Source organism: Chaetura pelagica, unplaced genomic scaffold (genome assembly GCF_000747805.2).
Source record: "Chaetura pelagica isolate M959 unplaced genomic scaffold, ChaPel_1.0 scaffold346, whole genome shotgun sequence".
Lineage (NCBI taxonomy): Eukaryota > Metazoa > Chordata > Aves > Apodiformes > Apodidae > Chaetura > Chaetura pelagica.
In genome coordinates, this window is record NW_009953797.1 from 2,527,176 (window position 1) to 2,541,493 (window position 14,318).

General features: G+C 38.3%; 1 protein-coding gene across 1 annotated transcript in view; it reads right to left on the reverse strand.

Moving 5' to 3' along the window:
- Positions 1-5,294: 5,294 nt before the first annotated feature.
- MMRN2 (multimerin 2) overlaps positions 5,295-14,318 on the reverse strand; it is a 20,944-nt gene continuing 11,920 nt past the window's right edge. Inside the window, exons 2-7 of the mRNA XM_010001123.1 lie at positions 13,656-13,778; positions 12,674-12,780; positions 11,121-11,189; positions 9,744-9,917; positions 6,774-8,666; positions 5,295-5,797 (exon numbers count right to left, since the gene is read on the reverse strand). Coding sequence (XP_009999425.1) covers positions 5,409-5,797; positions 6,774-8,666; positions 9,744-9,917; positions 11,121-11,189; positions 12,674-12,780; positions 13,656-13,778 — 2,755 coding nt within the window. The 3' untranslated portion in view covers positions 5,295-5,408. The remainder of the gene's footprint in view (positions 5,798-6,773; positions 8,667-9,743; positions 9,918-11,120; positions 11,190-12,673; positions 12,781-13,655; positions 13,779-14,318) is intronic.

A 14,318-nucleotide genomic window follows, 5' to 3' on the forward strand; every position in this document is an offset into this window, starting at 1 on the left:
TTTAAAGGGAAGTTATGTGCTCATCTTCTGACAAATAGTAGGACAATTTAGCTTTTGCTCATTCTTCTGACAGTGCCTCTGAGGTCAAAAGTCCTGAGCCCACAAACCTTTATTCCAGGTAGGGATGGTGTCTGACAATGGTTGGCAGTGTTGCATGATCCAGTGCCATATGGATCTGTCGTTGGTATGGCAGAAGTGAGGTGCACAGTTACTTCTAATGTTTTAACAAATCTCATGTAATTGTTACTTCGTAATATTTGACCTTTGAATGCAATTATAGAAGCCCACATCATGTAGTGACATTTGTGCTCTGACATGCCATGCCCAAAATGAAATGTACTATATTGTATACAAGAAGAATAAATAACATTGTAGTTAACCTAGAGAAGATGTAAATAAAATATGAAAGAAGAGTGGAACGAGACAAGTGATCACACTCTTGTGTTTGTTATATGCCCGAAGTGTAGAATACTCCTTTAAAAATGTAACACACTAATGTATTTTGTACAGCATCTGCTTTAGAAGGTGCCTTATTGAGTTTACCATGAATTGCTTGTTCTGTACACAGATTATGTCCAATGTATCATTTTTAAGTAAATAACCTTATTTTAGTACACATTAGTTACGTGTTTTGTTACTATAAGATTTTGCCTTAAAATGTAATTACTTGGAAATCATAATACTGTAACTAAATCATTCCCTACTTTTTAATACCTTGTTTTATGGTGTTTTTTTTCCCCCCACAGTTGTTGAGTAAGTTGTTAATGATCACTTCTGTTGTTCAGTGGTGTTCAGAATTATTTGGTACTTTTACAAGCTTCAGGTCTGTGTTCCTTGGTCTAAATTTGGGCACAACAGTGAAATCCCTTCTGATTTTTATCCCTGCCTTATAGCAAAGCAAGAAGCAAGTAAAAATTCAGTAATTATTTTATTTGAGCATATGCAAGTGCACTTATGTTTGTTTTTTTTCCAGAGCCTCAAGCTACTCAACTAAGAAGAGAAAAAATCAAGGGATGGGGGATTCTGTAATTGGTTTTTTGGTTTTTGTTCCTACTGTATACAACATTCTTTTTGTGTATTGATATCCAAATTAAGATATTTGAGCTAATATACTTAGGTGCTGGTGGTTACAAAATGATGCAGGTGCTTCTGTATAGTCTGCTAAATTCATGGAGTTTTATGATTCAAGCAAACAAAGACCAAGCAAGGGGATATCTCATCTGTGAGTACACAATTCTGTACAATCTCAGTTTTTTCTCATTGCAGAAATGTATCAGCTACTGTTTTCCATAGACGTCACTTTTAATTTGCAAGGAGGAACAGAGAAGACCAATTCCTGTTCTCTTTTTGCCTTTGATCAAGAATAATCTGAAGTTTTTACAGTAGTGAGAAAGTTTTGATATCTGAGCATCGTATAACCTGTTAGCAGTATATTACAAAAGATAATTGTAACACTTTCTTTCTCCTGTGAAGTCAAAAGCTAAATTCTTGCATTGGAATTCTGGAAAATACAGCAGAAGACTAGACTGTACGTAGTTTAAAATCTTTTTTTCTTCAATATGTAATGCCAGGAAATTAAACTGCATGAAGATTTTTCTCTCCTTACGGTTAGTATCTTGGTAAAGTAATTTTTTTTTTCCTATGGTTGTGGCTGTTCTGTCATTTGTGGAATGTCTTAATGGAGCACACTGATCATGGTTGGATTGAAAAATGGAATTTCATAGTAGTGTTACAAGAGAACATATTCAATGTACTGTGGGTAACTGAAGCTTTTTGCACCAGTCTTCATTCTGATGAGCACTTAATTTTTTTTTCCCCTAATGTTGCTTCTCAAATAATAACAGGGTGGTACTATATCCTAAAGATACAAAGATCCTTTAAAAAAAAATGGGGGGTTGTTATAAATGGAAATAAATTCTATTGCCTGCTAATACGAAATATAAAAGTTATCATTTGTGTATTATTATTTTTGACCTCTCCCTGAGATACCACTTCAATTTTTCCCACTGATATTAATGCAGTAAATCAACACCAACTGCAAATCATGAGAGGACCAGTCTGGGGGCTGACCACTTCATGAATCTGGTTCATAAGGGGTAACCACCATGGACTGCAGAGACTGGCATTATGTGCATATCTGAAATGGTTTTAGATGGATCTTTTTGTGGAACTCAGGCACTGATGGCTATGTAGAAAGTGAAATCGTTGGTACACACCGGGTATCTTGCATTTTGAGTAAAGTAAGGAAGGAGAGCATTATAGTAACAGAAAAGAAAAAATACAGTAGGAACTTTAATTTTAAACTGTGAAGCGCTAGGGCTGATTCTTGAAGCTATAAAAGTTTCAGTAACAAAACTATGCAAAGGTATGAATATGTTCACTTTTATAAAGCTTAGTGGTTTGATCTGGAAATCCAGAAACCTGAGCTATTGGCAATGTTTTTTGGCAGTTACAGGATATTTGGGAAGTACTATGAAAAGCTGGAAGCATTTTTTATTTTTTTTAAAATATAAAGTTCAGGTTATTTATATTTATTTATTATTTTTTTTTTTTCTATCTTGGAGTGAGCATTCATGTTTCTGTGCCTATTGGAACCTGGCTGAAACTGCCATCAGGCAAGCTAGTCTGGTTGGTCTCCTGTGAGATAAACTGGAAGAACTTGTCTTCTCCTACAGACAGCTGTCTTTTCCTAATGCATATAGCCAGCTTCAAATGGTTTGTCACATTCCCTATTCTTAATCCACTCAGTCAACCAATAGCTTTTATTTTTAAACTGTGAGCTAATCATCCATGTCTTTTTGTCATGTTTGTGGCAATTTTTTCCTTCCTGTAGGTCCTAATTGGAATCCACAGTCTCTTCATTAAGAGTTTCCTCTAGTCTGTTGCCTAAAGACACAGGTGATGTGGCTGTATTAATCTTACAAAATAACCAACAAACCAAACCCCTGAAAAACCACAAAAAAACAAAACAAGCACTGTGGAGGAGGTGTGGGGTATTAAATTTGTACCAGTAGTCAAATAGTTTGCTTGAATTTTACAGGTGGCTTAGATAGAAGTTTATTAAAAAGTGGATGTATTAATTTTTAAAAACATAACCACCACCCAGTAGCTTAATCATCTTTTCTCTTGTCACTTTAGAAGGAAATCAGGTTTCCTGGCAGCCAATAGTATGTTTTAACTCATTACATTAGGTAATTTTTTTGCTTCATAGTCTAAAAATGAGTGTTCCAGTCAAGTATGTTTTCACTGTATGTGCAGGTGGCTAACTTAAGAACATATTTGAAGAATACAAACATGGAAACATCTTTATGTTAACACTGTGTTCATTCTGGAGTACATGATCTCTGAACTCGCTTTGCTTATCCTTCAAGAAAAAGTAGACTGGTAAGCGCAAGGATAGCAAACCTTAAAAAGTCCTGTCTGGATGAACTGCTGTCCTGTCTACTACCTGTCATGTCCTTTTCCAAGGAACTTTCTGTGAAAGCTTTCAAAACAAGCAAAGTGTTTTTAAATATATATATCCCCTGTCTGTATTTAATTGTGGAACTTGGCTGGTAGCTGCAGAGCTGGTGTGCACTGAAGATGGGGTGTTCCTCGAGCTGCCCTGACCTAGGCAGCACACTTCACTTGGCACTGCAGAATGCTGCCACCAGCAGAGTCCAGAATTTGAGGACTACTGGTAAAAACATCTGGGTCACCCCAATATTGTTGATTTGTACAGAAAACCCGTCTTAAAATTTGATGCTTTTTTTCCTTTTTGACATTTCACCACTTCAAATTTTTCTTCTTTCTCTCAGATACTTGAGCAACCTGTGAGACTGAGCTTGCAGGCACTGGGTGTTGCTTGCCACACAGCAAGGCAAGATGTGGCCCCATACTTGGTAAATGGGAAGGCCTGCCCAGTTAATCTTGTTTGAAAATGCTACTGGCTAGGAGTAGATGGGAGATAACTTCAAGTTGTTTGCCTTGTTGGGTTTTCTCAGGATGGAAAATATTGTCTTGTCAGCAGGTCAGTAGCTAAAACTGCTTTGTAACTAACTCAAAAGAAACATCCTGTCCATTTGTCAAACCTTTGTCTGAAGTGCAATGAGTGTGGGTACCAGAGTGTCTTTGTCATCATCTTGCAGGTCAGTGTTGCTTACAATACAAGCATGTAAGGAGGAGACCTCTTACCAGCACAATAGATTTGTTAGATAATGCTACCTTAAAAGGGCATAAAATACATAAGAAGATTTTACCTCTTAATTCAGAAATATTGGAAGTTTTTTATTATATTTAATTTTTGCAAAGTCAGTTGTTTTAATAATTTTTCCAAGGTATTGGGATATTCAAGGAAAAATATCACAATAATTGAACTTCTTTGAAATTAAAGCCTTTGGGATATTTTCTTTAACAGGAAAATTTTAAGACATGACCAGAGATGGTCATCTTGAGAGCTGGAAATTCAGAAAAGTTCTGCAGTTCAGAAATTCTGCTCTTTGGTTTGCTCTAGTTATAAATTTATTTTATATTCAACAATGATAGCAGACCAGTCAGCTTGCTTTTCTGTTGTTGGTTTTCTTTGCTTGCTTGGTTTTAAACTATTTACTAAATGCTGAACTCTGGGCTGAGTTCACTATTATTCTTTAGGATTATCTTTAGCAATAAACTGCATTTTCACCAATATTGTTGAAACATTGTTGACATTGTCCTAATGTCTGAATGTATATATAATTAATGTTAAAATACTATTACATTTTTGCAGTTTAGTTAAAATGCAACACAGGCCCAGAAGCAAAAAGATTGGCCCATTTCTCAGCTCCTTGCTTAAAAGCACATGGTGCATCTCACAAAACTGATTAATCTCTTCTAGTGTTGATGTTGTGTGCAGACTGAAATACTGAATTGGAGTGAGTTGTAGAAGTTTCCCAGACAGTCTGTGACTGCCTGTGTTCTACTAAAGGGTAAAGTTGGACCTGGCTTCTTGGTTTAAGCTACTATTGACAAAATGTAAGAGTTGGTATATGCAGTCCTTCCTAAAATCTTCCTAGACAGTGGTGGGTATATTTGCCATGAAAGGGTAATATTCCGCAAGGGGAAAGAATAAATTCTTTGTGTTATATGTGAAGGAAGTCCCACAAAGCATTTTTTTCTAATTGGACACAGTTCTCACAGTGCAATTATTTGGAAATGTGTGCTGGTACATTTGGAGTCCAAACTCTTAGCTTATGACTTGAAAGAAAATCCCGTTGCTGCTCATAAGCAACTGATCAGAAGCCAAACACTTCCAGAAAAGAAGCATGAAGACAAATGTAGGGTAGTGCTATGTTTAAACACATGCAGTAGGATTGAATACATCACACATGAAGCAATAGTGAATTGATCCATTGCATCTATGGAAAGATATCAATAAAACAAAATGTCACTATTCAAGTTTTAAATATTAGGAATCCACCCATTGTTGTCCCAGGTGGGCTCCGTTTGACTACAGAGCCCTGCAACAATTCAAAGCATACTTTCTCCCCCTTCTCCATTTCTGCCATAGCAAAGGTAGTCATGGTGTTTCCATTTGGTGTTTTCCTCTGACTACTTGATAGAGTTCTTTTGTACCCACGGCTAAAGGAGAGTTGTCCTAGTGCTGGTCCTGAGCTAAACTCCACAGAGATGACAAACAGGTAGACACCTTTATGTGGTGCTTTAAAGTAGCCATGTTCAGGGAAATAGCCATTTCCATAGTTGAGGTAAGTTTCATTAAACCTCAGAGTTTTTTCTTTATCCTTTCCTTCTGAGAATCCCACATGGAATGCCACTGATGAGTCTGAAAAAGAAAGAGGAGCAGGATTTTAGCAGTGAATATTCTTCTCTCCCCAGGATCATCATCAGGGTGGGAGACAGGGTGAAGCAGTATCAGGCCTGATTTCTGTATGCTCCTTTGTAGAGCTTTATGCTTGAAAATGAGTATGTGCCTGGGGTGAGATCAAGTGGTTCCCTGGAAATATCTGAACCACTACTTTCAGAAAAAAAATTATAAGGCTGAGACCACCCAGGGGAACAAAAGTAACACTTTTTTGCTGTCCTAAAAATAAATTGGTTTGAAATACATTCTCTGCTTACTCAGTCTTAACTGCAGTTTTGCAGGACAGATGTCTAAAGGGCTGATTTATTTCTCTGTGTTCTATGTCCAAAGCAAGTGTTACAATCATAAAAGCCACTGCTAAAGCTGTGGTGGTTGTAATTACCGGGTGCTTATGGCCACATGTTTGCAGGGAAAGGGAACTGGCCAGTCACAGTGAAGTATATTCTGAAAACTTGTCTCTGAAGCTTAGCCATATGCAAGTGTGCACTCTAGTCAGTCCTCCCTGTTCCAAACTGTCCACATTAGGAATGACTTGGTGCTTTGTGTACACTCCTTTCAAACTCAAATAACAGCAAAGAAGCAAGACCAGGAAGCCCAGCACCTCCCCATCAACTTCCAAAGCGATAACTGCTACTACATTAACAGAAGATTCTACAAACAGAATTTGTGTTCTGAACATCCAGAATTGTATCAGGTCATGTCCAGTTCCCCATCAGCTATAGTGGGTTTAATTTTATTGTCCTCAAGTGAAGTGCAGCAGTGACTCCACTTGATTCTCGACCCAAACCACTTACTTTGATGGAGGGGAAAGTTGTAAATGATGTCAGAATTTCTCCTTCCAGCATCCCACAAGATACCTGACAGGTCTTAAAATCTATATGCTCTGTAGGGCCCAAAAATAAGCTAGACCTGCACATGAGCAAATTCAAGAACCCACCTTTTTGCAAAAGTTCTGTCTGCACTGTATTTCTTCCACTTATCATCTGTGTATTTTCTGTGTGCTTCTCAGGCTTTTTCTTCTCTCTTTGCTTGTCTTGACCTCTCTGTTGCTTTCTTTCTTTCCTGGTCAGCATTGACTGAATCTTTGTAACATCTAAACTTCTATTTGAGGCAACTAGTTCTTCATTGCTTCCAAATATCTTTTTAAAAATCAGCATATGCTCCTCCAGCTTCTGCTTGATGGTTGCTAAATCTGCTGAGACAAGTTCCACAGAAATGTTGAGCAGGTCAATTACATTTCCTCTTGTATGATTGCAGCAGAGATTCATGTCACTTCTGGATTCATGCCTCTTAATTGCCAAGCTCAGGTGTTTGATATCATTCTTCAGAGTCATGATATCATTATAAGTTGAGCTATCCAAGGCATCATCTTTGGCAGCCTCATAGTTAGGTTCCATATGTTCTACGTTGTTGCGTTGACTGCTGACTTCATGTAGAGAGGAGGATGTTTGTGTTTCTTCTTTGGGATGCTTAGGAGGTATATGAGCATAATGATTATTCTGTTGAAATCTCCTTATAAGAGATTCTAAAGTCACATTTTGTTCTTGGAGTTTATCTGAGATATGTCTGAGTGATTCTTGCAGCTGAAATACTGATGTTATTAGGATACTAGGATCTTCTTCAAACAAGACTTCCATAAATTCTTCGCCTAGTACAGCCTCCAGTGCTGCTTCGTGCCGCATGGCATCTCTCAAAAGAGAGCCAAATGAGCTGTTGAGGTACTTGATGTGTTGATGGATTTCTTCATCTTTCTTCTTCAAGAAGTTGATGTCCTCTGAAAAAGCCATAACTTGCAACTGAAGCTCTCTGTTTTCTTCTTGACGGAGACTAAGAGACTGATGGATGGATGGAAGAGCTGAGGAGAGCTCTTCAATTTCATTCCTCAAGAGATCTCTGAAAACTGACTCTAAGTGCTTCATGTCCTTAAAGTTTGATCCAGTGCCTTCAAGGGAACGAGTGATATTCTTTACATCTTCCTCTAGTACGTCAGCATCAGAAGATATTCTCTGGCAATGACATTCCTCCATGTACCTCAGCAAGTCTGAATAGTTTTCCTGAAGATTTGAGAGGGTGTAGTTGAGCTCTGATATCTGCCTTTCCATTGCTTCTTTATTTTCTTCCATAATAAGTGACCCCTCCATTAAACTTATTGTAAAATCTTCTGGCTTATACTTTGAGATATTTTTTTTTAACTCCTTAAACCACCTCTCTAAAACTGCAATATTCTGGAAGGCCACATCTGACTCCATGTAAAGTTCTTTAAGCTGCTTTGTGTGCCCTGCCAGAATGTCATTTATTTGTCTGATGGTTAATTGGGTATTTTCATCTTTGGGCCCATGATGTGAGGACAGTTCTGTTAAATTTTTTTTCAAAGACTCAAATTGATTTTCAAGGTTGTTTTGCTCTCGCTGCATGGTTGTTATGCTGTTGTTCAAAGCTAAGAATTGAGACTGCTGTATCTTATGAAACTTCTTGAGCTTTGTGTCAGTATCTGCCTTGATTGTGTTGAGATGGTAATGAGTGCTAGCCTGCTGCATTTGCAATTGGTTCTCTATCTCTCTTTTCACCTGATCAACTTTTACTATGTTTTCTTGGACTTTTGATTCAAACTTAGTTCCCAGCTCCTGGAATTCCTTCTTGGGCACAGTGCTGTCTTGGAATCTTTCTATGCTTTTCTTGTTGGCTTCCACATCGTGGGACAGATTTCTTACGATGTTTGAGAGGTTCTGCAAGCTGCTGTTGAAGCTTGCCCACATTGGGTTAAAATGTTTCCTTAGAAAATTCTCCACGTGGGGAAACAAAACTTGCTGCAGAAGCCTTTCCTGTGGATCTGTTGACATAATATTTAAAAAAATAAATCAAATTCTGCTTTAGGAAAGCATCTTAGTCTGGCCAGGGTAACTCAAGTTACCTGTTCTTCTACAGTAACTGCCATCTTACTGCCTAAAATCTGAGCTAAACTTTTACAGTTTAAAAAATAGCCTAATTTTAAGTCAGGGTTACTGCAAAGCACATCGTCTTTGTGTCTGCAGACAATACCTTAAATATGCATTGACTGGCCCATGTAAGTCACAAAGATACTGCATTTTGAAACCCCTGGACAAGCAGTTTTGTAAGTAGCTGTGACTGCCCATTTTCACAACAGTTATTATCTGTTGGGGTCTGACTTGTTTAACTGTCTCATCATATTCTTTTTCTGATCCTTTCTATGATGCTCTACTTCATAAAGCTACAAAGCATCTTAACAGCTGAATATTCCAGGCCAAGACTAGATAACTTGGAAAATCTGTGAAGTATCCATACTAGGTGTGAATTATACTAAGGCTTGTTTTTTAACCTTAACATTTGAACCTTGAAGTTCATTGAGGACAATAGTCTGTACCATTAGAAAATGTTCCTGTGAGCCAACAGCTTATGTCGGTAGGTCATATTCAGTAGCTCTTTGTTGTGCACTGCAGTGTACAGCAGGAAAATGTTTCAGAGAAGGGCTGAAGGTTTAATTTTGTCACGTGCACCAGTCTGATATTTTGTAGATCAGAGTATATTACATGACTATGAAAAAAAGAACAAAACCCAGACCTAAGCTTTGCATTTCCATAGAAGAAAGCAAGCCACAGAAACAGAGTGGTAAGCTAACAAATAACTAGCTAGCTCTTCTATGGTTAAGGCATATTCATAAACTCCAGAAAAATTCAAAGGAATCTACCTTTCATCTCATTTCCCATTTCAAATTACTGTTGAATTTGGTTCTTCCATTTGTATTGGGATTGCATCCATTTTCGCTCTCTCTAGGAACAACCAGCAGACCAAGGATATCAGGGCATTTTTGTTTTCAGCTTTTCTCTCTGGTCTGCATGGCTTTACAGAGCCTGTTGGCAGGCTGGTACTTCTGCATGAGACCTCTCACCTGAATTGCTCTGGTTCACTTCTAACACCATGCTTGTACCGTTGTTTTCAAATATTCTCTGTAAGTCACCTAAGTTGCTGACTGCTTGATGAATATCACTTTGAAGATCATCCAGTAATGCCTCATGATTTTGAATGACTTCCAACATTGCTCGTGAATCCACTGATGTTGACACTAATCACAAGATTCAAAAAAACAAAGTCATGCAACAGAGTGCAGCGACCAGGCAACAGCTGTTTCTACAAGACCTGCAAGTTCTGAAAACACCAGTGTACTTGTTGCTCTGAAGTTTTTGCACTAATGTTTAGGGCTTTTGTTGATATGTAGCACCTGAACTCACCGTCTTTGCAAAGCGGTTTCTTTTTCAAGTGGTGAAAACCTAATGTGTTTCAATGTTAACAGAACTTCAGCCACCCTAGCCATGATGGCAGTAGAGAGCTCTTCATGTAAAACCTGGAAAAATGACTCCTTTCAAGCCAATTGACTTAAAAGGATAGGAAGGTTTAACAACCCAGAATAAAGAGGATGAAAGAGCAACTGAGGTTTTTCTCTAAGGAATCAGAAGCATAGTGTCTAAGTGTCATAGCCTCTTGCTGAGGGGCCCTTTAACTGATGTTACTCTAAAAATAATACCTGCTAAACTGAGCAGTAGATTTCAAAGTGTACATTGAGAGTTGCAGAAACTATTTTATTCCAACCATCCTGGGGGTCTCTTACTCTCCAGGGACTTTTCAATCTAATATTTTTCATAGACTTCAGTCCTATAAAGCAACTGTTTATCCATGGGGTGCTGAGAGCATAATGTAAAGATGACCCTTTTCAGGGCTGGAATGATGAGCATATTACTAGAATATACTTAATAGCACTGCAAGCCACACCACTGAGGGTGAGGAAAAGTCCTTCTTGGATACTTAGGCTAGCAGGATAGAGTGCCTGAAATATGAATCTATGATACCTCATAATAATCTCAAAGTTGCTCTAAAGCAGCATTTTGGCTAGAATGTTTTTTTTCTGGTAAAATTTGTGAGCATGGTGTGCTTTCCTGTGAACTCACGTAGCAGAACAAGGAGTTAGCCATCCATGCCATGGAAAGATTGAAGGCTCTGTACCAGCTGGTGTTCTCACTGGGGGTTGCTGATGACCAGCCAGCATACAACCTTGAAACTTGACTGCTTTGTTTAGAGCATTCATGTAGTGTTATAGCAAAAGCCCTCATTTAAGCTAATAAATGAAAGGCAGTTGTGTAAAAGCTTTCCCAAATAGTGCTTTCATTAGAGATATTCTCCATAGTTCATCATTTTAAAATAGCAGCTAAAAAATCCGTATGTGTTTTCCAGTCAGTGTCTGAGGTAAAAGAATGGCAAGCAAAGTACATACTGTGGTTTGAGAACTCCTCTTCTTCCCATCCTTCAGTTTGATTTTCTGACACCAGAATAAAATTGGGATCTGCAATTGAGATGTAATATATCTGTGAATACATTTTAGATGCAGAAACTACTACAGTATAGTGAGTTGAGGAAGGACAATTTCACATGTAGTGTAACTGATGTGGAGACAGGCTTCTGTACTGCAATAAGGGAAAGAACATCTTGCTTGGATAACTTTCATTGCTTACAGTACTTCACCAGCAAACAGCTTTGCTTAAGTTGTAATGCTACATAGTGATTGGTTGTTTTTTTTTTAATTCATACTGAGTAACTGATTATAAGAAAACTCCTTCTGCTTTTGGAGTATTATTTGCTGAATCCTGCCAATGTCATGAAGCCCTCCAGTTTTTGAGTCTATTACAAATAGATGGCACTTTTTTTTTTTTCTAGCATTCATGAAAAATAATTTACAAATTCTTCTTCCTTGTTCCACGCTTACCACCTGAATGTTCTGGTGGCACCAGCTACAGTGAGTGACGATGTACAAAGACGGACATAAAGAAGCAGCAGTTTTGGTCAGTGAATATAAGAGAGGAGAGACTAAGCTGTAAGCACTTCATTTGGCAATATCCTTCTAAAATTATAAATGAATGTCAGGCTGGGGCATCACCTTAGAGATAAATCTGCAAAGAAAAACTAAAACTGCAGAGATAAAAAAAAACAGACACTCCTATTTTATCTGGAGTCTGTTTGGGTAGGTGAGTTAGACAAACATTGTGTGAAAATTTTCCCACAAGTATTTCACACTTTTGTTATGGTTGTCTTAATTATGAGGGGTAGTTCCCTCTTATCCATCTAAATTCTCCTTCTGCTTTTGGAGTATTATTTGCTGTATCCTGCCAATGTCATGAAGCCCTCCAGTTTTCTAAGCACACTGTTCCCCCTCTCTTACTTAAAGGCTGCACTTGTCATTATTTAACAGTGAAAGAGTTGTAGTTTATTTTAGGTAAAGGCTATTGCTAGAGCTTCCATGGAAGTCACAGCCTGGGCTCTGTTCTTGTGTTGTGGAGCTGCTGTCCCCCCAGGAGCTGGTATCTGAGCAGCCAGGGCCAGCAGAGAGGAGGCAGCAGTGGAGGCTGGAGAGTGAGCATTGCCTTCCTTGTTTGAACTTGGGTGTGTTGTGATTTCCCTAGCCAGAGGACTTCATCCCATAAATTGATCTTAGGGTCATTCCACTTACTAGTGTTGCTTTCTGATGTCACCAGTTTCTACCTGGAAATAGGCATTCCTATATGGAATTGCAACCCGGCAAATTAATAACTCCAACCATGTGTAAGATTAAAAAGGTGCTGCTAGCAGAAGAAAAAGTAGCAAATGCTATTAGCTACTAATTGCAGCTAATAACAGCTCCTCCTTGTTTCAAGGCATCAGTGATTTGGGGTGTAGCAGACCGAAGAAAATCAGGCATCTTCTCAAAAAAAACCAAATGGGCAGACTTATTTCTTGCCACCATGAGTAGCATTTAGTCATTAATTCTCATGTCTGTTCTGTAGCTTTCCTTACCTTGCTGTTCACAGTCTTTGCCAATAAAACCAGGGCAGCATTTCCACTGCAGAGACTTCAGAACCTTCTGTTTCACTTGATAGACTGGCTTCAGAGCAGTCCTGTACCTGGGGAGTAAGGATCTGGGCATTAGATTGCAAATTATAAGCTGGCATCACTCAGGGTAAATTCAGTGACTGGCAGCAGTCTGTTGCCAAGTGTGTCCTAGATGACTAATGCGGCATAAACTCTATCACTTCTACTCAATAAAACGTATAGGCAGGCCACAGCAATTTTTATTTTTAAACAAATATTCCAAAATGTCACTGTTAACAAGGAAGAGATAATTTTTTTTAAAACTAGAGGCAATCATGAAACTTTTTTGGTCCAGAGAAAGATAAATTAATTTGCATTATGAAAAACAACAGCATTTTTAAAATCAAGTAACTACATAGATGTGAAAACATGTGAGTATTAAATATTACTTCACTTTAAAAATATGTTGTGAGTTCTCCCAACTTAAAAATATATCAGTCCTGGTACCTTAATGTACCCTATTGGCTTTCATCAGTGCCCTTTGGGCAGCCAGTCCTTCTGAAAGGGAAGTAGGTGCGTGGGCACATCTCCAGCTGCTGCCATGTAAATGGTTTCACTGATGGCCACAGGCAGAGTTTTGCAAGTTATCCATGTGTATTATGACCTGAAAATCATGGAAAAGTATGGTGTCTTTTTTTTACTCAATAAACATGTAGGGAGATTTGAAAAATCACTTAATCACTCTGTAGTCCCGTACTTCGTTGCTTGGAAAGGCAATTGTTCACCCAGGTTACTTAAATGCCTGATCACCTTAAGTATGTAAATCAGACCCTACATCACTTTGGTATTAAATTGAGTGGGTGCTTTAATTCTTTTTAAAAGGTGTCATTAAAAATTTTTGAAAATAGCATTTATATATTTCAGATAAAATTACGTTGCAGTCATTGGTTTTATTTGGGATACTTACATGATCTTCTGACAGTCTGGTGCTCCATTTAGACAAGGCTGTTGGGAGTTGACAATGTACTTCTCCTTCATGCAGGCTTCTATGTATGTTACCAGACGGGACTGCAGGAAGGAACACCAGTTCCTGGTGGAAGACGGACATGAGAGAGGATTTTGAAGTAGATTTTTAAAGTTTCTGCCTGTAACAGTGCCAAGGAAGAGTGACATGCAGAAGTACCTTCCACTTGATTTCCACACAACAGCTGCCCACCCACCCCAGCCGGATGATGAGGAGAAGTGGAAAATGCAAGCTAGCTACTCCCTCTACTCTCAGTACATTTGTTTTCATTTGAGATGCTTATCTGAGTTTGTTACAAAAGGGTTGATTGTCTGAACTTTGATGCATTAGTTCCATTTCCAGTCCTTTCATTTAGCAGGAGAAATTTCCATCTCTGTGATAACCTGCAGGTTAATGTCACTTTAAATGTCAGATTGCCTCTCTGGGCATGTTGCCATTTCAGATACCTAACGACTGACTCATCAGGTTGAGACAAACTGCTTCTGAAAACATAGTCCTACATAAACTCCATTAATAATCAGTGTCTTCCTAAGTATTATTCTTCAAGATAATCTAGTAACTGAAGCTTATTAGACTTGCTTTGAAGTAATTTCTCCCTCCATCAGC